This window comes from Anas platyrhynchos, chromosome 13, assembly GCF_047663525.1.
Source record: "Anas platyrhynchos isolate ZD024472 breed Pekin duck chromosome 13, IASCAAS_PekinDuck_T2T, whole genome shotgun sequence".
Taxonomy (NCBI): domain Eukaryota; kingdom Metazoa; phylum Chordata; class Aves; order Anseriformes; family Anatidae; genus Anas; species Anas platyrhynchos.
Window position 1 is genome coordinate 13,637,999 of NC_092599.1, and position 25,643 is coordinate 13,663,641.

At 47.4% G+C, this 25,643-nt stretch overlaps 3 protein-coding genes across 16 annotated transcripts in view; 1 reads left to right on the forward strand and 2 right to left on the reverse strand.

The window, feature by feature from the left end:
- The window catches only part of HEMK1 (HemK methyltransferase 1, mitochondrial release factors N(5)-glutamine), a 32,192-nt gene extending 32,030 nt beyond the window's left edge, over positions 1-162 (reverse strand). Inside the window, exon 1 of the mRNA XM_027467660.3 lies at positions 24-162. The gene's annotated coding sequence lies outside the window, so the exon portion shown is untranslated. The remainder of the gene's footprint in view (positions 1-23) is intronic.
- Positions 114-11,771, forward strand: C13H3orf18 (chromosome 13 C3orf18 homolog). Of its 4 annotated transcripts, none has more exons than XM_072044382.1 (5): positions 114-246; positions 2,651-3,058; positions 4,468-4,493; positions 6,153-6,282; positions 9,765-11,771. In XM_072044382.1, the coding sequence occupies exons 2-5, from the start codon at positions 2,825-2,827 to the stop codon at positions 9,837-9,839; spliced, it is 465 nt and encodes a 154-aa protein (XP_071900483.1). In that variant the 5' UTR covers positions 114-246; positions 2,651-2,824; the 3' UTR covers positions 9,840-11,771. The 4 variants fall into 4 exon arrangements, with proteins under 4 accessions (XP_071900483.1, XP_027323464.2, XP_027323465.1 ...); XM_027467663.3 differs by having other exon boundaries at positions 115-246; positions 8,768-11,771; XM_027467664.3 differs by having other exon boundaries at positions 119-246; positions 8,713-11,771.
- An 888-nt stretch (positions 11,772-12,659) lies between these two features.
- The window catches only part of LOC101796407 (high mobility group protein HMG-I/HMG-Y), a 63,478-nt gene continuing 50,494 nt past the window's right edge, over positions 12,660-25,643 (reverse strand). For 10 of the 11 annotated variants that reach the window (XM_072044375.1, XM_072044376.1, XM_021279558.4 and 7 more), the window contains 6 exons: positions 21,811-22,020; positions 21,536-21,622; positions 21,021-21,068; positions 17,823-17,913; positions 15,725-15,832; positions 12,660-15,396 (listed from right to left, as the gene is read on the reverse strand). In XM_072044375.1, coding sequence (XP_071900476.1) covers positions 15,311-15,396; positions 15,725-15,832; positions 17,823-17,913; positions 21,021-21,068; positions 21,536-21,622; positions 21,811-21,900 — 510 coding nt within the window. In that variant the 5' untranslated portion in view covers positions 21,901-22,020 and the 3' untranslated portion in view covers positions 12,660-15,310. The remainder of the gene's footprint in view (positions 15,397-15,724; positions 15,833-17,822; positions 17,914-21,020; positions 21,069-21,535; positions 21,623-21,810; positions 22,021-25,643) is intronic. The other variant, XM_005031013.6, reaches the window with a different exon arrangement.

Sequence of the window (25,643 nt, forward strand, 5' to 3'; positions counted from 1 at the left end):
CGCCGCGCCCCCCCCGCCGTTACCTCAGCGGCCCCTCAGCGGCGGACCGGCCGCCTCAGCCGCCGCGCGCGTGATTGACACGGCACCATCCAACCGCGAGCCGAGCCTTGAGGCCGCCGGCCAATCGCGTTGCGACTTGGAGCGGAGGGGCGGGGCTTAGCGGGCGCTGCCCCCCCCCACTCCTGCGGGCAGCGCGGCCCCGGCCCGGCCCCAGCGGCGGCGGCGGCGCCCCGCGGGCAGCGCTCAGTAAGTGGGGGGGGGGGCGGGAGCGGCCGGGCCGCGAGGGGCGCTGAGGGCCGCGGCTCCGCGCCCGGTGCCCTCCTTCTCCGCAGCCCCCGGAGCCGAGGAGCGGCCGCTGGAGCTCCCGGGAGCCGTGGAGGAGGCGTGGGAGCCGTGGCCGGGCCCCGGAGAGCAGCCGTGGGGGCAGTGCCCAGCCCGGCGCCGGGATGACAACGGGGAGAGGAGGGGGGGGGAATGGGGGGGGGAGGCGCAGTGTGGGCCAGGAGGGGCTCGGGGGCTGAAGCAGCCTCCAGCGGGTGTCCGAGCCCTGCTGGGAAGCCTTCAGCCGGCACCGTGCATGGGCGGGGTGCTGAGGGCACCAATCCTCCCCCCCAGCCCCATCCCACCAGGTTTGCAGCTCGTTGTAACCCAGCTTGGTTTCAGCACAGCAGCACCAGGTCTGGCCCCTCTGTAAGGGGGCCTTACCCCAAGGCTTGAAATCAGCATCACCGTCCCAAGCGGTTTTCCAAAAGTGACGCTGAATTGAGGCGGAGGCTGGTCCGTTACGCTTCCAGAAGTCAGCAGCTCTTTGGGATCTGTGCTCTGAGCAGCCCTGAGGCCTGCTGCACTGCTTTCACTTCGGGTCCTTTTCCAATTTCTGTTTCCTTGCTTGTGGCTTTATAAAACATCAAGGATCATTGTTTCTCTGAATAGCAGAAATGGATGTTTCTCTCTGAGCAGCCGCTCCGTCCGCCCCATACCTGCTCAACAGTTCCCTCCCTTCCCCTGCTGGGCCATGGCTGCTGTGGCACTCGGCTTTCAGATTTGGCATCTCTGGGCCCGGGTGTCCCCCACCCCTGAGCTCCACTGCAGTCAGTGGTGGGATCCAGGTGCTGTCCAGTTTGGTGGTCAGTGGAGGACGCTTTCCCATTCAGCCACAGGGAACCCGTGTCCCAGCGTGATGCAGGCCAAAGGTGCCGTCTACTTTCACCTTTCTCTAGAAACTCACAGGAATTTGCCATGTTCCGCAACTCTCCCAGGCACTTCGAAATCTTCCGACAGCTCCTGCATCACCAAGTTGGTCACTGGGAACTGTGAGACCGGGTCTGCGTGTGTGGTGAGAGGTCTGCATGCTCGGGGAGATGCAGGACAAGTGCTGTGATGGCAAGGCGGGCTGCTGGCAGACCACAGGGAGGCCTGGAGCTGTTTGCCTGGTGTGATTTCTCTGCTTCAGTTGTTAGTGACAGATGTTAATCATGCTGCTTAACGCAGTTACAGACAGCAGCAAGGCATCACAGTAATGGGAACTGCGCAATAACCTTGCCCAGAATAGAACAGTAGAGCTGAACAATGGCTCATTTCTCTTTGCAAGCACATCTTTTTCTATTCAGAGCTCATTAACCCCTGTGTCCTGGTTGCATTCCAGTTCAGAGATGTAATGTCTGCTGAAGTACAGAGAAATTATCAGAGGACCGCTACTGTAGTTCTTGGGATCAGTATTACTCTGCTCCAGAGGTAGCTGTGTTTTCACTGAAGCAATTGCTGAACTAGTGCTCTATACAGTGATTTTTATAAACAAAGTTATGCAGATACTTCCCATAGGATCATCCCATGGTGTTTTGCAACTCCCGATCATTTCCACAATAGAAGCATGAAAACAATTAGAGTCTTTCATGTTTTCAGCATGAATAGATCTGTCAGATTTCACAACTGCAATCCCAAATGGGACCTATTTTAGAATTAATACCAATAATTAGCAGTGCATGACTAAGCCTGAGTGGGTGCTTTCACAGGGGACTTGAGAAATACCATCTCTAGCAGCAGATGGGGGGACCAGTGCAACCCACTGCTTTAAGGAAGCTGCCTTCCAGGGTCCGTGGGTTGAGGGACAGTGGGTGGATGGACAGGGCAGGGATTTGCCAGTCAGCAGTGACTATTGCAACAGGGCAGTCCTGCTTCGGATTCTATAGAAAAACATCCCAAATTATGGATGCCTCAGAGCTGATTGCTGTTTTACTGGATCCGTTTTCACTGGTAAACTTGAGGGGATCTCTGTAACTTTCTGTAAATTGAAAGCAAGAGACAGAAGAGAAGCAGGAAGATTCTGTTTTTCTGGTATGGATGGAGCCCACCTGGCTCAGCCGGGAGCAGACAAAGGCAGGGGCTCTGAGGCCGGTCTCACACAGATCTGCCAAGTGCCTGCAAGGAGCTGAGCTGAAGTAGTGAGGGGAGAGCATATCACTGACTTCAGCTGAATCAGGCAGGACTTTGGAGACTCTTTCAGGGGGAAAATGGTTTGTTTGTTGATTTTTTTCCTTATTTTGAGTGGGCATCTCTGAGCTGCTCTCAAAACTTGTGCTAGTTATTTGGGAGGCTTTGGGAAAGGTGCCTGTCTCTGTTTGCACTATGTGTCTGCTCTCTTCCTTTCCAGGGCAGAAACCAGTGTGGTTCCATGAAGGAAAGCCAGCAGCGATGATGCTACAGGATAGGTCTCACATGAGGGTCCTTGAAATGAGGAGCAGCTCTCCACTACTGTAGCTGGAACCTGTCTGTTGAGTGGCTGGAGACAACAGCTTGGTAAAAGAAGCTACCAGGAGCTGGCAGGATGAGTTACAGCTCACCCTCTGTACCTGACTTGTATCACAGCACCACCACAACGGCCAAGCCAGACCCAGGAACAACTCTGGATGTGACTGTACCAGAAACAGCTACCGTAAGCCCTGAGACTACTAGTTTCAACAGCACCAAAATCCCAGATGTGGCCAGCAGTGGACCTGGCATGAGCACAATGCTGCTGTCCTTTGGGATCATTACTGTGATTGGGTTGGCTGTAGCTATGGTAAGAGAGACCCTGCTAAATATTTCTCTGTCTGTTGAGGGTTGGGGTTATCAAAGGGGCTCTAGGACTGATTTGGGTTGAATAACGTCTGTGTGTTATATTAAAGGCTCATCCAGAACTGGTGGGAACTGATAGTTCCCAAGATCCTTTTCTTTTTAAGGCCTTAATCCAGTGCTCCAATACTTCTGCAGCCTCCCTAGGGTCTAGTCTGAGCCGGCTGCTCAGCAGGCCTAGAGGAATCCGTATATAGCATCGGTATTTATTTTTAATAGCAAGAGGAAGTTCAATTAAAAGAACACAAAGCAGCAGCAGACTGACAAACAAGTCAGTCTGTTCTGACTTGTTAACTGCAACAGCTGCATTGATTTAAACCTTGTCAACACAAGGAAGTCCATCCTACTTAACTTGTAAAGCAGACTGTTGAACCATGTTAATCTCCTCTGTGGACATGGCTTTATGAATTAAGGCAGCCTACATTCATTTTAACTTGCCTCATTCTAGACCGCATTTCTGAGGTTCTACTTGCTGGGAATGAGCAGAGTCCTCCAGGATTTGCTGCATGTAACTAATGTTGCTATTGGTGCTTTAGGTAGAAGCTTTCAGAAACTAGTTCTGGGCCTGACAGAGACAATGCAAGTGCTGCAGTTTTCTTTCAATATATAACCAGATCGTTTACCTGCCAACAGAGAACGAAGGTAGCAGCAAGCTCCCATTCCTCGTATGAGGAAGAGCTTCACTAATACAACCAGCAGAGGAGCCTATGGAAAGGGACTACTGCAAAATTTCATTGCAGGCCCAAGGAGGAGTTTCTCCAAAAGCCCCTAAAGAGAACCTGGAAACATTATCCTGGAAACAGTCATAAGTTCCCGAGAGCAACAGCCAGCGTTCGTAGTTCTCAGAACAAGGCTCTGGAGGCCAAAAGCCTCGCTTTCCTCCCAGCCCAGCCACTCTTACTGGCTGACATGAGGCAAGTCACTGAGCATGCCCTCTTTGCTTCTTCCCTTTGTACTGGGGAGGGGGTAACGATGCTTCTGTGCTGTAGGACTCTGCAGATGAAAACCACAAATTGAAGGTTCTTCATTCACTCTTAAATTGCAACATATAGCCTGCAGCCACCAGAAACGTGCTAAGCTACATTTAATATACACCTAATACTCTGACTACTACTAACACACCTAACAAAAGGCCACTCGAGCACTTGGTGTCAGACTGGATGTGCTGCCAAGCTTACACTGATGTATATGAAATGTCAGTTTCAGCTGTCACTTCTCCCTTCCCTCTGCTTTGATGCGCAGTGACATCGGACTTGCTACACCTCCTTTCTATGTGCCCTGTACCAAAATTATCTCGCCAGCACTGATCTCCATCCTGCTGGGACTGTTGTAATGATGGTTTTCTTTCTCCTTCAGGTTCTGTATATCAGGAAGAGGAAGAGGTGAGTAACTTCTCTTGGTACCTGAAGGGAATTCAGTGTTCCAAAATCCAGGTAGGGCTAGGATGTAGAGCAGAAGATGGGGAGAGTATAAGGAACGGCTGTCTGAGAGCAAGCATACAGGCAGCCAGCTGCATGTGAATGAGGCAGGAGCAGGGACTCTGCACTCTGCCTTCTAACAGCAGAGCTTCCAAGGCTCCTTTGCAGCTTTGGGAAGGACAACATTGTTGAGCAGGAGGAGGTTGGGGATCCTGTAAGCTCTTCATGCTTCATCTGTGAAATGCACTAAAAAAGAGGAAAGGATCAGGAGTGTATAAAGAAGCTGGAAACTGATGTGAGAGGCGTGTGTCTCACATTTCAACTGTTCCCAGATCTCTGTGCTTCCCGACAGCCCAAGCCAATGACAGTGGCCTTACAAGTGCCTCTTTAGCTGCAGTCACAGCAATGCCAGCAGCATAGTGCAGAGATGCAGCTTTCTAGCCTGAGACTTAGTGTCTTAATTTCCTTGTTAAGCTCCCATCTGAAAGCGGAGAAGACAGCAGCATGCAGGGACATGCACTTCTTGATTTTTCCATCTCTGACAGCAGAGGCACTGAAGATCTGTTAGCTGTGGTGATCCCTGCCTGATTCCTTGTGGCAGGGCCACAGACATTCAAGAAGTGCTGCTGCCCACTATGAAATTTCCAAGCCTACCCATGCAGCCCAGATCTGGGTACTGCCACAAGAGAAGCTAAAGCTTGGCCTGTAAACAGCGCTGCTGGAGATAATGGCTGTGTTGGCAAACCTGTACAGAGGCAGGGAGGGAATGTGTCATCCTAACATTTGCCAAAATAGATATTTGTGGTGACACTGCCAGTAAGAGCTTGGGTTTTTCCTTTCCCCAACCCCCAAAACTCAGCTACAGCCTAAGTGTTTTCACAGGAGCATGGCCACCCATCCATCCTCCATCGCTGACCTACCTGCTATTTAGGGAGACCCTTTGTGGTAATGCTTTATAGCTCTGTCACTTGAAGCAACGATACAAGAGTAAGAACAACCTGTCCACATGCATCAGCCTCCCACGAGTCTCTCTTTCCTATTTTCTATTATATTTCTGTTTATTATTTTCTATTTATTATTATATACTTCCAGTCAAGTATATGGTTTGACAAATATAGTTGAAGTACTGCTCTTAGGCCGCTGGAGCTAAAAGCAGACTTGTGCTGGCAGGCATACTGTGATGTGGCAGGGCTGGCTGTTGTGGCAGAGGGGCAGGGGGAGGAGTTGCAAAATGCCCAGTCAGTATATTCCACCCTCTTGTTTTTCCCATGAAATAAAGCTTGTTCTGAGCTTTATTAGGTCTGCAGATACTTAAAATCCCCGTTTGATTCCTGCCTGCATAATGCCTGCCAACATAGATTAGTGAAGGCAATTAATCCCTGGATCTGCACTCGGGGCATCTTCCAGTTGTAGTGCAGTAGGTTCTTATCCTCCTCCCCATAGGACAGGGATGTGACCATTATCCAGAAAGCAGCAACAAGAGCTGAATCCTCATGCAGAATGAGAAACAGTATGCAGAAGGCTTTATCTGTGGAGCAGGGCAAGGCAGCCTGAGCGTCTGTCCTTCTGTCTTTTGATTTTTATTTTTTTTTTACCAACCCTTTGCCTTCCCTCCTGCGGCAGGTTGGAGAAGCTAAGGCACCAGCTCATGCCAATGTACAACTTTGATCCCACCGAAGAGCAGGATGAACTGGAGCAGGAGCTGCTTGAACATGGGCGCGATGCAGCATCTTCCCAGGCATCACAGAGCAAGGTAGGCAGCAGCGGCCAGCCAGTCTGTTATCATGGCCACTGGCACCTGCACTGCTTTTGTTACAGGGCTAAGAAGTTTTTGTAGGGTTGTACTGTAAGGAAACCATATGAGACTCTGTGAGGGCTTTCCCCATCTCAGCCAGCCCTGGAAACAGTCACCTTGAGCATTTTGGAGTGCTTAGGGTGTTTAGGAACATCCTTAGTGCTCAGGAAGAGTAAGGCAACTAGGGCAAAGAGCTTGGGGAGGGTAAGTGCTGTCACTACTCAGCTATGAGAGAGAACAGGGCAATTTCAGCAATTAAGGGTGAGTTTATTACAGTTTACCACCTAGGGCACCACAGGGGAATGGTAGGATCAATGCTGTTTTCTGGGAGAAGGGGCTTCAATGCTCACAAGGTGCTGAGGCTCCCTCATCCTGTCCCTAAACATAAAAACATTTCCACCAAATTTTAAGGCATCTGTTTTGCCTAAAGCTATGAGTGTGAAACAAGGTCTTGTGAAGGGAAAGCCTGTAGTTGTTAACACTGAACTGTGTTGCAAGCCCTGAGAAAGGCAGGCAGAAAGCCTGTGCGTTGCTGTGGCTTGGCACTTCTGATCTTGTCAGCACCTCCAGGCCAACCTGGCTGGGCACAGAGCAGGCATGGCTCAAAAAGAGAAAAGGGAGGAGAGTTCTCTATTTGAATTTGGGGAAAAGAGGGGAAGGCTTTGCTTTGACCACTTCTAAGTGTTCAAAGGCGTGGAGTGTAATGAGAAATGATAAAGTCGGCAGAGACCAGTGGCTTCCTACATTTGTGAGTTAGGAGAGAGCTCGATGCCAGTTGTTCTTGGTTAATGGTCCAGATGGGTCTTTGTCAAGAGGCTGTTGTTTTCCCCATTGTACCAAGAGGAAGGAGAAATAGGGAAGAAGGGCTTCTCACCATTGCAGCCAGTTTCATAGTGTTCTTTGTTTCCTTTGTCACCACTATCGCACACAAAAAGCCTTTCTGTAATACAGAGCCAGCAAGGATGGTTGGAACAGGTACGTCTCTTAGCCCGTGATGCAACCTCCCCTTAGAGTAGACATCTCTCCTTTCTTGAATTCCTCTCTAGTTGTTCTATATTGCCATTGCTTTTCCAGCTCTAGGAACACGAATTCTCCCAAACACGTCTCGGTTTCCATACACTTTATACCTTCAGATAACCTGTAGCAAGCTTGGTGTGGGCAGAAAGGAAGAAAAGAAAATAAATACAACTGCAATTATAAAATATTTACCTTGAAGGATGCTTCCCAGCCTGACAAAGAGCACACAGCAGATGTGTTGGAATATGGATGATAATCAGCATATTCTATACACTGGTTTGGGAAAGTAGAGAAATAATGCTGTATAAAAGCAAAGGATCTTTTTCTCTGAGCAGCACATACATCAGAGCCCTCTACCAGTGCACACTGAGTACTTCCCTTCAGGTAATAAAGAGGGGAAATGACAAGGCCAGAGTTAAACTTAGCACAGTAAAAGTGCATCCTTTCTACATAGTGACTGGCCAGCAGGATACCTTAGATCCCTCCAGAGCTTGCTAATGCACAGACACCTCTGCTTAGAAAGTACGCGAGTTTAAAGATTTTATGGAACATGAGAGGGAGTCTAAGCCAGCAGCCAAAGATCAGATGGTGGCATGTTTCCAGGCCTTCTTGAGGTTTCAAGTCTTTTTATGCTGCCTTGAGTATATAAAACAGTGAGTTACACATGGCAAATCTGTGGAGTCCTGGATAAGCTACACTCTGTAATCCAATGATGTGGGGATTTTAAATTGGCATGGTTGTGCTGACTTGCTCTGTGGCTTGTTGTATTTTTCTGTTGCAGCCTTGGTAGTATCATGTTAGTCTATCAGCCCTACCTTGAGTAGAATAGAATAGAACAGAACAGAATAGTTCACTTGGAAGAGACCTACAAAGATTATCAAGTCCAATTTCCTGAGCGCTTCAGATCTAACCAAAAATTAAAGCGTATTACTGAGGGCATTATCCAAATGCCTCTTGAGCACTGAGAGCCACGGGGCATCCGGCATCTCTCCAGGAAGCCTGTCCTAGTGTTTGGCCACCCTCATGATAAAGAATTTTTCCTAATGACCAGCTTGAGCCTCCCCTGCTGCAGCTTTGTGCCGTTCCCACGCGTCCTGACATCCATTACTGGGGGGAAGAGACCGGTGCCTGCCTCTGCATTTCCCCTCCCCAGGGAGCTGCAGAGAGCCGTGAGGTCGCCCCTGGCCTCTTTTTCCCCAAACCAGACAAGCCAGGTGTCCTCACAGGACATGCCTTCCAGCCCTTCTACCAGCTTTGCTTCCCTTAGTAAGAGGCTGAATGTAGTTAAGATACTGTGCAGTCTGTGCCCAGCGTCATGCACACGAGAAAAAGCAGAGTTGCTGGGTCTCATCTTTCACTGCTTCAATGCAGATTCTGCTGACGAATCAAGGAGCCCTCCAAAGACCCAGCCGTCTTGTGTTCACAGACGTTGCCAATGCCATCAATGCATGAACAATACCTGCCCCTGCTCTGGGATTGTGCCGAGACTGGGGAGGATGGAGCCAACAAACCACTGACTTCTCACGAGCGTGGCTGAGTCCTGGAGCCCAGCTGGTCACTCTGCTGGTGTGCGGTACAGATGGGCACAAGCACTGGGAACAGTCGTCACTTTGGGAAGAAAACCCTTTGTGATGGCAGTAGCATTTTTCGATGTGTCCATTACTACTGAAGGGTTCTGAGCTGCCACGCTCTGGGTTCTGGGCTGGTGCTGACACCATCTACCAGGCCGCATGCTTAGGATCAGTGCCCACTTTGTTGTAGCATAACTTGTCGGAGCACACGTGGGAGTGCTCTGGGTCAGGGAGAGAGGAGAGGTGCATGCTTCACATGGCTTCCCTGTTGGGTTTGTGCCACCAGATCCCTGGGAAAGCAGTGAATGAGCCTCCCTGTGCAGATTTGGTAGGTCCTGGAGGGCTGACCAGTGGCAAAGCCTCTTTGAGCTGGGAAAGCTGACTCTCCTAGCTGAGCGGTAATCTGGGGCACACAAGGGAAAACACATACCGTGGGCTTATCCCGTTGTGGCACGGGTGATGCTGATAAATGTGAGCCTGGGCTGATGTTGCAGCATGGGGAATTCACTAGCTCTAACAAGTGAAATGGTGAACATTTGGCTGGTAACTTCTTAACTGAGGAGATGATCTGTGAATATCCCAAATCAGGGCTGCCATGTGTAGAGAGGGGATTTCACACAGCTAGAGGCAGGGCTGTCACATCTAGCTACACGACTCCCTGCCACTGACCTGGGAACACCAGTACCTGAGCCAGAGAGAGGAGTTGAGCACTGAAGAGAACTGGGGCTCTGCTACCACGTATCCCCTGGGCTTCAGCTCAGGGAAGTTTTTACAGTGCAGAGAGAAGATTAAGCCTTGATTTTTTTTCCTTTTGAATGAGGATTAACAGGTATTGGCTCCACATTACAACAGGTGTGCCTGGAGGTGGCTGAACATCTGGTTGCTTCCTTACCTGCTAGGACCTGCGGTCAGTCTTCTCCCTGCTGAAGGAAACAGAGTTTTGTGTTAGCCTTTGCTCGTGTTACCTGCTAGTGCAGAAGGTGGGTCTGGGCAGGTAAGCCAGCAGTTCCCCTGTAACCCTGAAGCACCCTGCTGCCTGCACATCCTTCAGGGCTGCAGGAGAGAAGAGTGTGAAGGGGTCTCTGGGCACCTTGGCATGCTGCAGTGCAGCATGAGGGCTGTCCTCCTCAGAGCCTCTGGTGGCCACCAGCCTAGAGTGCTGCTGGCCAGCACAGTGGCCAGGGGCTGGTGGCAGGGTCCAGGCTGGGCTCTCACACTGCAAACCAAGAGCATGGCAGAAAGGACAAGAGGAGGGTCCAGTACAACCACAGCACCAGGCAGGTGCCCCATCCTCCCTGCCCCTTTCCTCAGTCATGAAACTGCAGGGAAAATCGAAAGAAGGGATGTGTGCGTCTGTCCACCCCGTTCAGACATCATGATCTGGGGGAAAGGGTGCTCCTTTTTGCTAACCTGCTGCCAGGGATCGACCCTCACTCCTGGTTGGGTGGTAGCTTTAGATCCCTGGAGGTGAACGCACAAATCAAACCGTCTCACTGCTGTGGTAGTGGTGCGCAAGCATCAGTCCCCGGCTGCATACTACTCGCCTATTGATTTTTCTGCAGCACATGAATTTGTCAAATCCTATTCCATCCACAGCACCAGTTAAAAGGGAATGAGGGCCAGCCAAAATTTGAATGCAGATCTAAAGGTGAGCTTTATGCAAGGAAGTATTTCACTGAGTGGCAATTCAGGTATCATGTGCTTTGTTGCAAGTTTGGGCCTGCTAGCTAGCTTTTGTTCTCCCGGATCTTGTTTTTTTGCTTCCCACTGTGATTTTCTTTTGCTATTCACAGATGCAAACACTTTCCCGTGCACATGCCACTGACCCATGCTGCAGTGAACAGTTTCTCACCAGCTCTGCCTTCACTACACAGCTTCCCTCATGGCATTTTTGCAGGACTGAGTTGCTTTATTTTTTCAGTATCCCCCTTCCTTTTTAAAACTAGAGAGTTCTGAAAGTGTAGTAAGGCTAGGAGTGTCAGCACGTGTAGAAAATGGCCCATCCTTTATAACTGGTAGATACGGCAGGAGGCATTCCCAGCTTGCTGAGGTTTGCTCTCCAGGGAGACTGTTGGAAGGGGGTATGGGTACAAATACTTGGTGTTACCTGGTGTAGGTCCTTAGAATTTGGAGGCCACCATCTGTGGGTCTTCCCAGAGATTATGCTTACATGACCAGCTAAAAAAAGCAACCCCCATCCCACCCCTGCCTCAACTTACCGTCTCTTTATCTCCTCCGCATGCTCCCTGAGGACAGCCAGCCACAGAGATGTCAGATTTTTCCCTTCAGCAGCTGGCACATCATTGCCCGTCATGCTCCTGTGCTTTGCAGCAGGATGAGGACGCAAGCAGTGGCAATGGTGCATGCCCTAAGCTGCAAGCATTCAACCCCTAGAACTCTTAGTACTTGAACTTTGTTGTTATTGACATTTTACACTCTGTAAAAGGCAACCATAAGCTGGCTGTTGCCTCAGACCACTCCATGTATTGCACAGGCAGCTGCCAAGCAGTGCATCTGCCAGCTTGGGTACAAAAACAGGCACCTTGTTCCACGTTAATGCTGAGATCTCTCATATAACAAACACACCTGCAGAGGAATTCTCTTCAACCATTCTTCCTGCAATGGTAGGCTTTGTCCTGTGATGACTGCCCTTAGATTAAAAAAGTACAGACAATAAGACTAAAAGAATGTTACGGGTGTTTGCTGGGCTTGTATTGGAGTATTCTTTTAGTTCAATAGCACCTTCACTCACAGTTCTTGGACGTATATGTACAACTTAGCAGAAGCATTATGATGTAATTTAATTCAAGTGTTTCTGTGTCTTAAGCATTTAAATATAATTAAAGTATTTACATGAAATGTTGTGTGATTTTCTTTTTTCCCTACTATTTACATTTTCCAGGGAAAACTGGAGTATACCCTTGGTACCTGTTGGTAACTTTGTACACAGTGAATTCCCCTAATCTTTCGAAGTCTGAAGCAAGCATCAAAAACTTGAAACGACAAGCTCTGCAGAGTTAAAGGTTTAGTATTCCTCTGTGTGGAAACTCAGAGCTGTATGGGAAGGCTTAGCAGAGAAGGCAGGCGCTTCCAGCCTAGCACATCCCAGGCACCCAGAGTGCAGAAGGACAAATTCCAACTTGTCTGTTGGCCATACTTTCCTTAAACCAGCTGAATTCTGAGACAAACTCTGGATTTCTGGGCTTACCTGCAGTTCTGTCCAGGACAGCTTCACCCACATTGGGTGAACATTGTGGGCAGCACCATGGTGATATTTTGTTTCAGAAAATTTGCTTTCTAACTCACCTTTTGGCCCACAAACCCTTAACTTGGGACTGGTTAGGAAAGCTGTCAGATGAACTGGAGAGGCTATACAGAGGAACAGAATTAATTGTACAAAAAGCTGTGGCACATACAGACTTCACTGTGGAGACTTCTAGGTATAGACGTGAAGCAGAATTAGCCTGTATTGTAGTCAAGCCAATTCCAAGGTACTGTAAGATACACAAGAGGCTACAATTAGGTACCAACACCTGTTTTTTTTTTCCTGGCTTGTTACTCCTTGTTTTCACATAGGTCTGCAGGTGCTCCTGAGTGACCAAATTGTGTTTTAGAATGTCCAAAACTCTTTTTTTTTTTTTTTTAACTCCAGTAAAGAAAGAGAAAAATGTTTGCCTAGAGAGCCTAGAGATGTGTGTGAGCTCAGGTTGTTGCACATAGAGGAGGCAAAGCCAAAGCCTGAGGTGCTACATTTTATACCTTTATTAAAAACAAACACTGAGGCTAAGTTCAAATTGTCAAAACTGTTTATGCCTACACCAAAATGAGAACCATTTATGAGAATCTTCCAAACTTTGCTAGGAAACTAACCGTGTCATCTCCACTGTTCTGATCCCACTGCAGTGACCTGTTTTTTGACTCAGACCCACTGCCTAAGCTTAGAAACATTTGAAACGCATTTGTTTAGAGGTAGGATTTGGCTACACAGAAAAGGCATGAGGAATAAGAAGTGTTTCTCTCAAATAAGAAAAACTAGCATGAGAGCCAGCCTAGCTCTCTGAAGACAACTGGAATTTTGTCTGCTTTTAATAGACATTGACTTTCATTCTAAGTCTCTGCATAAAAGTGGAAGCTGAAGTTATGGACTGGTGGACTGGGATTTCAACTACATGCAGAGTGGCTCCTAATAGCGTGGAATTCTGGTTGTTCCCAAGCAGTTACATTTTTTACAGAAATCTGTTTTCTGCTGTGGTTTCCCAATAGAATAGTAAGAGGTAGCAAAGACTAGATTTTTTTTTTCCCCCTAAGAGGAGTACTTTGAGTGCATATCCCAGAAGAAATCCATTTGATTTAGGTCAGCAGTGTTACTATTTAACTGAGGCAGTTTCCATCCCTACTACATGTTACCAGCTGAGAAAGGACTCACTAGTGTCATAAGAAAAGCTCAAGACTCTTACAGATGCCATGCCTAATCCATTTAGAAGAAGCTGAAATTCCGGTTTCACATGGTAACAGCTATTACTCTCAGGTAATAGGACTCAATTAAATCTACAGTACAGTCTTGAAGGAAAATGTTAAATTTGCCAATCCAATCACAAATCAGGTATTGAAGTTGGTGAAATATCCTAGTGTGTCACTGGGGTGCCCTTTGAATGCAGACGTGAACTGCAGATGAAATTTTGTGTCTAAAAAAATGATAAAGAGGAAATTTTGCGTCTTGCCCTAACCTGAACTTGGAGGAACACCAGTTGGATCTTCTCATGTAACTATTGATAGTTACAGACTTGAATGCATGGTGTCCCACCTGGATTTATCCAGCATGCCTCATTCTACAGCATAAAGTCAGACCCTGTGATCCAATCCATTAAATCCTTGATTTCTCCGATACGTGGTAGAGGAGGCAAGAAGGGTTACCGTGATGCAGTTTTTCTGCTGAGACCACCAAAGTCCATGTACAAGAAATTACTGGTAGGGCAAACCTGACAACACAGAATTAACATAATCAGAACCCTGGTCACTACTAAATGGCAGACTGGACAAAATGATCTAGAGGAGGAAAAAACAGTTCTTCTATTTTCTTTCTCCAGTCAGTCCTTCCTCTTAATCCTGCAGACGTTTTCTTGTGTTAAATACATGCCTGCTAAGGAAACAGACCTCTGATGAAAGGATAATAAATGAGCTCAATATATACTGACATTTCATGGGTTTCTGCTATGCACTGCCATAAATTTAAAGCCAATTATGTTCTGTTTAAATATTTAACACTGTAAAGCTAGCCAATTTTACATCTTGTCAAAGATAATTGAAATACCCGCTTTGTCCCTTTAATAGGCAGGCAGAGCATCCACCAGATGGAAAATAACCACAGGATTTCACTGTTTGCAAGTGGGTCATGGAAATACCCTCATTCCTCAGAATTCAGGAAGATCAGCTCCGATGCTGAAAGCAGAGTTGACATACGATGTGCTGCTCTCAGTCCCTGTCCCAGAGCGACAGGACACTGCTGTCTCCCCAAACTAAACTGTATCAGCAAGCTTTTGTTTGCATAGCTGCAACACTAGAGGACCCCACAAACGCACATTATGGATGGAAGTATGACAGTGATTTAAGTTGAATCCTGCAGCTCTGAAGGAAGCAACCTGTGGTTGCTTTGGTTCTTTAGAGGCACTCCTTGGAAGTGATGAAATCCAGTGGTTGTGACTAAGCTTGTAAAGATTGTTCACTCGGAGTTGCTATCAAATTCATGGGGAGTGCCAGCAGGCCAAAAGCTAGTTAATGGAAGATGGCCTGAGCTGATAGCGCTAGGATAAAAATTTCAGTGTCAGTCCTCAAGATGCCAGGGTGTGAGCTTTCCTCTAAAGCATCCAAATTACTGACCCCATTATGTAAGCTGGAAATGCCATGAAGGTTTTTTTCTTTCCAATACAGGAAGGGAAGGACTCAAAGTATCTTTCAGATAGAGTCCCTGTGAGCAAATGAGCAAAATTTAACTCTTGGGACCACTCTGTCATCTACCAGAGGTGGTATGACATAAATTCAGAATTTGGCTGTGTAAACAGATTTCCTTTCCCATATCTGTATTACTGAGTCAACACTCTGTCTTTCTATTGAACTATTGCTATCTGTGGCAGCACGAGGCACCCTGTTATTGAAGTATCATTACAAAAGATAATATCCTTACCAAAAAATCTACTACAAACTGTGAAAGGCATCTCCCTGAGAAAGCATTTTTCTTTTTGTCCCTTAAGTCCCTGCTTGGATGGCTGGGGTAAGCCAGCAGACAGCAGGAGAGAAAGATTGGGCAAGATTATCACAAAAGAAGAATTCAAAATATGACAATAAGAATGCTATTTGCTTTCCAGTCCTCTGGCTTCAGCAAGACATGAGCAGGTGGCATACTACTGAGCTGTGGCAGGGATGTTACTCAGAGACTTCCTAAGACCAGTAGTTTTGCTGGGCCTGGAACCGTCTTTTCCAGTGATGCCTAAAGGGAGAGATCATGGGAGACAGAGTTAGAGCTCTGCATCGAGAAGCCTTGCTGCCCAAACGCCCAGTTACAGAGTCAGTGCAAGGTTAAAAGAAGGCATAGGTCCATTCCCAGACACCCGAAGATGTTCACAGCAAGGTTCTTGTACTGGCTGTCAGACTAAAGCCAACATGAACAGCTTCCCCTGACAGCATGCCTCAGAATGGGGCTATTGAGGGCCCAGAAGCTATAGTTTTTGTGAACTTTTCTGGCTTCTGCTAATGCAAACATACAGGGGAAAAGAAGAGCTGGATCCCCAGCTACAAAGGCCATGGGAAAAATATACAGGTAGCTTTCAAGAAGCTCTCCTCTCTTCTCTGCACCATGGCGGGCTTGCAAGTCTGGCACATTTCTCCTTCAGTTCTTGCTGGTTCTTTATTCTCCCCAGACAGGGCTGACAGAAAAGCAAGGAATCAGTCACTGTCTGTTTCAGCAGTCCTCTTAATGTTGCAGACATGAAGTCCAGTGCAGACGCCTTTCCCACTCAGAGCTGTAGAGGATACAACCTGCAGCATGACCAAGCACATGCATCCCCCTATGCCCTCCCACTAGCACAGAATCTCAAAAATCCTCACCTGAAAGGAAAAAGCAAACTAACCAACCCCACAATAATCAAAAGCTCTGGCTGTGCCCATAGCAGAAGATCATTATGTGACTGCAGACTCCTGCTAACAGATCTCAGAGCAGTAGCCTCCTACATGAGTAGCACAAAAGCCATAATATCTAAGTTAAACCCAGACCCATAGAACGGGTTCATCCACAAACTTCCCATCTGAAAGCTGCCACAGCTGCATCTCACTTCCAAACAAGCCACAGGACCTCTAGTTTCCAGAATAATTGGTTTCTCCTTTTCACCCAGCAGTTTCTAAGACAAGCTCACCACCCAGTCTCAAGCACCTGTGTGAGTAACAACGGCTATGAAGTTTTCCAGAGGACTGCCAGGTTTCATACCGTGCTTGCAATCCCTACTGATTTTCAGCTGCTTTTCTCCTTTACAGCAGCACACCAGGTAAAACTGCCCTCTCTGTCCTGGCACTGCCTGGTGCAGGAGCAGGGCGGTTGATGCCACGCTATCGTGTGCCTCACAGCTGTCTCCCGCCGGCCGCAGCATCCGCTGCTCCCGTCACGTCTGGCTCTGCCTCATTGCGACACGAGGGAAACATTCCTCATGTCACCGCCCCGGGTCCCACTCTGAGCGAAAGGAAGAAGAAAGTGCCCACGTGGGCTGTGGTTTGGGCGACGCTCGTGAGCACTGCCGGAGGCAGCGGGGGGCTGGAGGTGAGCTCGTCACTCGCGGGCCTGCGGCTCTGCTGAGCTAAACGCGCAGCGTGGTGGCAGGAAGTGATACGGGAGCAGGGGCCCGAGAGGAAACTGAATCGAGCAGCTGAGGTTAACTGCTCCGGCGTTTTATCATGTGGCATTTCCAGGGACTTTCTAAGAACCCGAGGTTGGGTTCGGCTGCCCGGTGTCAGTTAGGTCGCTTCGCACAGCACGCTCCGCAGCGCTAACGGCAGCGGGACGAGGGAGCAGCTGTGCTGACCACACGGCAAAACAAGGCAACATCTGCCTCTCCGGGGCTGCTGGCCCCCTTCCACCTCCCGCTCAAGGGAATCTTTGTAATGAATTGCTTCCTACAACGCTCACTGAAGGTCGGGCTCGACTGCACACGAGTTTGGCTGGCATCTACCTCAGGAACAGCCCCACGTGGCACAGAACTTGCACTTTCCTGCATCTGCAGTGCGACCGGAGCTGTGGGTGGTGCATCTGCATGCTCTCGTGAGTGATAACTGCTATTTGTTATCTCATCTCACAGAAGCTTAGATAGCTTTGCAGCCCTATATAGAAACCTGCCAGTGTCGTCATTCACTGCTAGGGCGCGAGCCACTAACAAGGAGCGCTGCTGTTGGGTGCAACCAGGGAGGAGGAGAGGACAACGCTATCACGGAGGCAGGCTGGAATCAGCACTAGCATATCCCAAATGTTAGGGGCTCTTCACAGTTTTAAGTAAGACCTACATGCAGAATGTGAATATACACTATCGTAACACAGCCAGGCAGTTTCACTCATACTGTGTGAGTTTCACTCAGACTGTAACAGCAACTATCACCTCCGATAAAAGACATCTTATAAAGGTAAATATACAGACTCTTCTCCCACCCCTCTTTTCTGCCTCTGCTTCTACTCGAGTAGCCACCACCAAATTAGATGGAAGCAATGTGCTACTCCTCCTTGTGTTTCTGGAAGCCTTCCAAACACTCCTCTATTTGTAGGGTTTACCAGGAAGATTGCAGCCAGTGCTACAGCCTTGGGGGTACATGCATGGTTTGCTAGGAGCATGGTTCCACAGTTTAGCCCAGTGTAATTACAATTATCTAATTTCAAACCTTGTGTGGCAGGCGCTGAGTTCAAATTCAAGTCACTGCTTCCCTGAGGACTTCCTTCCTCAGACGTTCCTTCTCGGATCGCTAGCTGGGGCTATGAAGAGAAACACCAGAAACAAACAAAATCCCCCACATGGAATCAGTATCAGGAGACAAAATTGCAAATGCACAAAGTTGATTAAAAGCTTTTGGCTTGGCATCTATGTTATTTACATAAGACCATGAAGTGCTGAAACTATGCTGACTTGCCACCACTTCTTGTGTCCAACTGCATTCAAGAGCATGTGCCAGCGCACGTTGTGCCTATGTGTATTCACAGGAGTCTCTGAATGGCTGTCAGAGTACAAAATTGGCCCCCACATTTTCAGTCTTTTATGAGACACGAGCCCCACACCTTGAAAAACCTCCTCATTATGCAACTACAGAGATTTTTTTCATCCTTGAGCACACCATTTCCTGAAAAGCAAAACATTTTGTCCACTGAAAATTCAAATCCCAGGATCTGCTCCGTTTCTTCTGTTTCGTCTTTGCCCCCCAGAAACTCTTCAGATGTTAAATAAATTTTGAACTGAAGCATCACAATGCTTCATTAACCGAAGTGAGGATGAAATATTTTGAATCACTAAAACAAAAAAAGTCAGTGTGCAAGAAGTTTTAGCTTCGGTAAACTGGCAGTAACAAAGCAGAAAGATTTTTCTTACAAATTGCTACATATCTCTTTTGTTTATAACAAGAAACACCTAAGTTACAGCTCTGGCACACAACTTAATTAATTTAACCACAAACCCTCTATCCTATCCCTAGAATGGCAGCTACTGCAATCTGTAACGGCAGAGAATGGCCGGAAGAGTCTTTCCTGACCTCATTTGTACCCTGTCAGAGATGACAGATAGCTGTAAATGATTTCTAGAATGCTATAGATGTTTACAGGCTGGACAAATCCCTGAGCACGCTGATCTAATTAGACCTGCTTTGAGCAGTGGTTTGCACTAAAGGACCTCTGGTGGTCCCTTCCAACCTGAATTACTCTGTGGTTCTAAAAATGGAAAGAAGCATAGGCACACACAGAACCAAAGAATCCTGGACACCTGACACGACTATTTGTATATCCTGAGAACCATCAGGATGCTCCAATCTGTTGGCTTGCTTCTGTGCATCAAAAGGTCTCAAGGAAGAATAAACTGCCGACTGAACTTATAAGGAAATGTTTCACTTAGGCTATTATTATTGAAAAATAAGAATTTCCATGGGAAAAAAAAAAAAAAAAAAAAAAAAACGGATCTTCTTTCAACAAAAGAAGGTAAGCTTGGTGAGGAAACCTACTCCAGCTAGCTTTATTTCAGGTATTAGCTTCTGACAACACACACACGGGTCTTTGGGTCCCTGAAAGATGCAGGCCAGCATGTGCATCACGCTGCCTGGCTGCTTCTGCTGCCTCCTCCACTGTAAACCCTACAATAACAGTGCTTCGCAGCCAAGGCTTCCCTACCACGGTTCAGACTGCATCACGGTAACAGCAGAAGCTGTGACTGAATTTATTCCTCCCCCAGAACTTCTTTGCCTGCTTTCCCTTACCAGGCTGACAGCTGAAAGGCACTGAGCACTCCTGAAGGTTAAACTTGCCTGTTTCAGATTGTACGAGGAATGCATAAATCAATACCAGAAACTCCATGAGAGTTGGAGTCCTTTGGCCTCTGCATTTGTATTCACCCACTGGAGTTCACAGCTACACATACAGGACACATCAGGTTGTACCTTTGTCCAAGACAAGGTGATAGCTGTAGGCTCCACCAGTTTAAGAAATAATTTATTTAAATTACTCTATCTTGCATCCCCTTGGAAATTCAGAGCCCTGTGTATTCACATGCCTTCTCCTGGTGACCAGGCACTTTCCACCAAGGCTCAATTCTGTATCACCTGAGGTCTTCCTCCTCTCTGAATTTCTGCCTCCCCTCAAGCACCTGACCAGGTCAAACCATACCTGCAGATGAATATCCCTCATACTAGTCTCAAAGTCAGCAATATCCAGACTGTTTCCAAGCTACTTACCAAACCCTGACTTCCACTGGTCCCCAGGGACAACTACCACCAGTCTTTGTCTGCTAGCCTGCATGCAACCACCTGGATGCCAGTCCCTGCCCTTGCTTTTACATGGTGAGTATGCTGCCTGAAGTTGCTCTGCTCTCTTCAGTCCCGCTTCTGAGATTCAGTTCTGCAGAGGGTTTGCAAGTTTCCCTCCATTTCCATCCAAGAAACGTTTGTCTGTCAAGGTCATTATCATGTCAGAAAAGTCTTTTCATCTCTCTCACATGCTCGTACTCCCTCCCTAGTGAAGATTTCCTTCCAAGCCTCCTCTGTAGCCCTCACAGACTGCACTATCCCTCTGTTTCTGCTGATCCAGCTCTTTCCATCCCAAGTGTTCCTGCAGCACTGTAGCTGTATGGCAAACCTTTGTATTCCTGCAGCAAGTGCACAGTTTAGGATTGGTCTAGAATTCTTTGTGTCAACAAATACACACTAAATAACAGTTTGTGTTTTGTCTGTTTTGTGTTTTTGTTTGTTAGTTTGTTTTGATTGTTTGCTTGTTTTTAATCACCCCTAATGATATATAACATGCCATTAATTACTTGCAGGAGTGAATATCCTTATTGATTTAAAACTTTTTCCTTTTCTTTCAAGTCTGAAATATTCTATCTTCATCTTCTAACTACCGATTCTTACTAATCCTTTGTTTGCTGCATATAAGAGCCTCCTGCTGGCAGGATTCAAAGTTTTGTCATTCATCAATTTTTTATTTATTTATTTATTTTTGGCTAAACTCTAAGTTTCTTCTTTTGAGGCAAACTGACATGCTAAGCAATCACTCCAGTTCGTCGGGATTCTTGGGAAGACAACCTCTCTGCTTGAGAATGGATGGGAACTCTGGTCTGACCTCCCAGCCTGGGAAGGACTGTAGAAGACTAATATGTCTTAAATTAAGTATAGCAGCTCTCCTGGGCTCCCAGGATGTTTCAAGAACTGAATCTTGGGAATGAGGTACTGGGAGGGCAGTCAGAGCTTCCCTAATGTGTTGAATTCGTGAGCCAGCTAGGCTGAATGTCATTGCCAACAGAGAGCCTGAGAACAAATGCAAGAGAAGCCTCCCTTCCAGCCTGGGCTCTGTGGATGGAGAATAAGAAAAGGACTGAACGCTGTACTCACCCACTTGCGGGGCCTCCCTCTTGGCCTTTTTCCAGCAGGAGGTTCTACCTATATTGAAAGCAATACAAAAAAAGTATTTTCAGTTCTCCTATCTGCTGCGCACTGTGACTAAATACACTGAACCTGCCCAAAGTGACCTCTGCATAAAGGTTTTGTGAGCCAAACAGCAGAAGGTGACTAAAGCTGGGGATGGAAGACAGTTGAGGAGGAAACACCTGCCAGACTGTGCTGGTTGTGATTATGTTGCAATGGCAAAGGAGAAACTCCAGAAGGAAGCTGCTGAACAGGCAACGACAGCACAGGAAGGCCAGAAAGTGAATTAGGACTAAGACCATGATAACTGTGACAACTAAACAACAGTGGCAACTAAAACTGAACTGAATGAGGGGCAAATTTCATTGCCTATCCTTAATCTAAGAGAGCCCTCCCTGCTTGTCCCTCTAGTAATGCTTGTAGAGGGGACAGCCAGCTTCTCTCTTCCCCCTCATAAAAGCATATAAGCCATTTACTCTCACCATTTGTCCAATTACAGTGCTCGCTTTCTTGCTTCCTTTTGGCCTTCCTCGTGGTTTCTTCACCAGCAATTGTCCCCCAGCTTCCTCCTGAAAAAGAGAAAATTTAGCAGGATGATCCCTAGAATAACTTACTAGGTTGTCTCTACTTTTCCAGATGCTGAAACAAACTAGAAGATAGGCAGCACTACCATAGCATGCCTTCCCTTCCCTTGCTCTTTACTGCCTGCTAGTATCACAGCACCCTCAGGCAGACTCTTTGGATGATGCACACTTACCCGTGGCTGCTTCTTTGGTCTTCCTCTCTTTCTCTTCAGGCCCTCAGTCAGTGGAGACGAACTAGGGTTCACTGGCCTCTCGTTGCTCATGTTGGTTCTTCCCAGTTTCCAGATGATAATTCAACGCTTTATTTTCCCATGGGATGGAAAAGAAAATTTGTCTCCTCTTTCTTTCCCAATCTTGTTACAGATTCTCTTCCACCTGCAAGTCTAGAATGATGAGAAAGAATCAGGTGTGACAGCTTGCTATTATTTTTATCATCTGGGAGAGCCTGGAACCCAGCAGACATCCAGAAGCATAATTATGTTTTATAAACCTTAATGGACCATTCTTTTTCACAGCCCATTCCTCAGCTTTCTGAGGTTCTTAGCTGAAGGAGCTGATTGCTCCAGGTGCATAAGCATGTTGATAACTGCATCCGCCTTTCTCTCGTTAGCCAGCTTTATCCAAGCTGACAAGATGATGTCTTCAGCTCCCTGAACTCCCCTCTTTAGAAGCTTCCCTTGTCTGAGGAGGAAGGAGGTGGGAGACAAAATGGTGGTAGTGAGTTATAAGCACCACAGACAAGGGTAAAGCTTCAGTTAGAGCTCCTGTATTATCAGATACCAAAGCTAATCCTGAGAGCCAAATCCACAGCAAAGAGAGCCCTATACCAGAATACCTGAGAGTATGTATAGATGAACTCGGCCCTAGAGCTGTCCCTCTAGAGTTTGTTCCCCATCACCAATTGAACAGGCACCGTCTGGACCACAGGAGTGGTGGCCTGACCGTATTTCAGCACACAGCCCCTGGTCCTGCACAAGACTCTCTATTTCCTATAGGGTGGAAGAAGTCACCCAGACATGGATTTTGCTTGGTCCTGAGCACTGGTTTGTCTAACACAAGTTCCATGTGAGCAGGATCACCAGTCCCCATGCCCTATTTAGTGCCTGCTGTGGTTGGAACAAGCCCTGATCTGACTTGTTTGCTCTAAGAAATAACCAAGATCATGAGCTGTTGAGGGTACATAGGAAACCAATGGCTTTCCTTGCTTCTGCTTGAGGTTGCAAGTTCCTCTGGTGTTGCTGCCAGAGAAGGTGGCAGTCTGACTGTAAGGCTTTACAGCTTCACATCCCAGAACAGGAACAGGAGGGAAGAGATCTTTACAGGATGTGGAGTCATTTGTCTTCCTTGCATTTGAAGTAAACCCCAGCCAGTGGTTTGTGTACAGCTCCCATTTTGCTGATCTGCTTGGAAAATGCATGTACAACCTCCACCAGACCTTGGGCTTCCCTTCCTTCTTGCACAGAAGGAGGGAGGGCTCAAGAAGGTGTGAGGCACTGAAGGAACTGAGCCTGGCTAGACAGGGCTTAGCAGTGCTGGCTGAATCCTCTTTTGTCTGTAATTCTTACCACAAAACAAATATCTGAGAACAGTGTGGTTGGGAAAGCAACATCATTGCCTGCTTAGGAAAGCAGGGATATAAACATGAACAATGCATTTCTACCTTCTGTGTGAAGCACGTGTCGACTCCTATCATCTAGAGGTTGCAAGTCTAATCTGACTTGCCTGTAGAAGCTCTTCTACTCCCACCTGAGAACCACTTTTGCAGCTGTTTCTTCCACCTGGTTCATTTCTCCTTCGTCACTTTAACATCCATAAATAGCTTGGTAATGCTGCATAGGGCTTTGTCCCATTGGCCTTGAGTGCTGCTGGGTGCCCAAGTCCCTCCAGCAGGCTCCACCTGAGGCGGTAAGGGCAGCAAGGTAAGTATGGGCACAGCAACCCCATGTAGAAGAGTGGCTATTTCCAAATTTTGGTGGAGGGCAGGAGCTGCCTTCAGTTCCAGTTCACACACAAGCTAGTGAACCCCTGGAAGTCCTTTTGGGTATGCTGCTGGGACCCAGCTTGTAGATGCTGCTGCACTCAGCTTTTCTATCAAAACCTCTGATCAGAGGGTGATGGAAAGACTGTAGCTCAGTTCTGAGTTCAGGCTGCATCTGGAGGGTAGACAGTTAGGAAAAAAACACTTCTTTGTACTTGCAAGCCATGCACAGTTGCCATCAAGTCTCTCAGACGAACATGAAACACTTCTGCAGTCTCTTTCAGAGAGGAGCTGTGCTTTTAGAAACCGCTACTGGAGCTTTGTAGTTTGATCAGATGTTCATGTTACAAAGGTACAACAAACATTCTGCCCCCTGGTCCTACTGTTTTCTGCTTTGCCAGCTTGTGCCAGTCACACCTAGGCCTCAAATGGCCTCGTGCTGGTGCTGGCACCTGGGAGGGGGTTGCAGTGGTACAGGGACCCCAGACTGCCCAAGGAGCTGAGGACCCTCAGCACCTCCTCCCAAGGGCAGCTCAGAGGTGGCCCTGGCTGAGGTAGAGCCCAGGGTGCTGTGTGGGTGGTTTGATGCCTCCTGAGCCCGTCTTCCCCTGCTGTCTGCAGAAAGGGAGCAGACATTGCCATAAGAACAGACAAGCATGGAAGTGCCGTCCTCGTCAGTACTCTGGGAGGGGATTAGGCTGCTCTGACACGGCTTCTACCTCTGGATCACAGTCGTTTGAAAGCAGGCTCAGTGCCTCTTTGAATTCAGGTTGTAATGCTAGCGCATGGAAAAGTTACGCAGGAAACAAACACATCCTTGGGAAATATCAGATGTGCATTTTGGCCCCCATTTATCCAGGTATTGCCAAAGCACGAGGGGCAGGATGAATGATGGGGTATGGCAGGTATCGTCAAAGATAACACACGGAGTTGCATCTGGATGATCTAACGGCACTGTGCTGATAGGGCATTTAAGTGTTTTGGTTATTTATTTTTCTGTACTGTCTGCTTGGTCGCTTCACACTGCAGAATCTGGAAACATCACTGGCAGAGGCAGCAAGAAACCTTCCAGCCTTTGTGCTATGTTTTAACAAAACATATGCGGTCATGACAGACACCAAAGCCATCGCTCTTAGTGACACAGCCTCTCTCAAGAGTTTGCTCTAACCGAAACCTGCATTAAATCAAAGTTTTACATGACAATAATCAAGTGGGAGCAACCACTGTGTACAGAATTATTTGTTCCCCAGGTGCAAAGAAAGTCAGTTCTTGCATGATGATCATTTTCTAAACCATGCTAGACTGATGAACTCTGCAATGCCTTTCCTATACCTGGCAAGCCTTCCACAGACTGGACACAAACATATAGAGGCTGCTGGGAAATATCAGTGTCTTTGCATAGGTCTCCCTTCTGTCACCCACCAGGTACACACTTCTTGGAGCCTGGTGCAGAAGGAGAAAAAGGCAAGCAAAATGATCCTAGTATCAGTCCTTTTAGCTTTTGTATGCTTTACGTGACTCAGTGTAGAGGAACGTACAAAGGAAAAGCACACACTGCGGTTCTACTTCAAACTTTTCAATGATAACTTTACACATATATATAGATAGATAGATAGATGTGTAAACAAATCAATATTGACTCCCATTGACCAAAAACCAAGCATGTTTCTAGGGTCACTGTGCTCACTACTAGAGTGCAGCCAGCAAGGCTGAAATCCATCCTATACACCATCCATGAGGGATGATGTATAAATAAAAAAAAATCTAAAAAAAGCCATCCAAATGTCTGTGTGCCTTAGGTTTCCTTCATGTCAGCTGTGTATGCAGCTTTGAAAATGATGCAGATATGCGGAAACATGATGTTGGCAGTATTCAGACCCATAAGCTGTGGAGCCCTCTCCTGAAACGAAGCACCTCATGGCCCAGAAGCATTCCCCGGCACCTGGCAGAGGACCAGGGATACTGATTGCCTAATGCTTTGCACCCAACTTATGTGCTAAGTTGTAGGAATCCAGTTTTTCTACCATA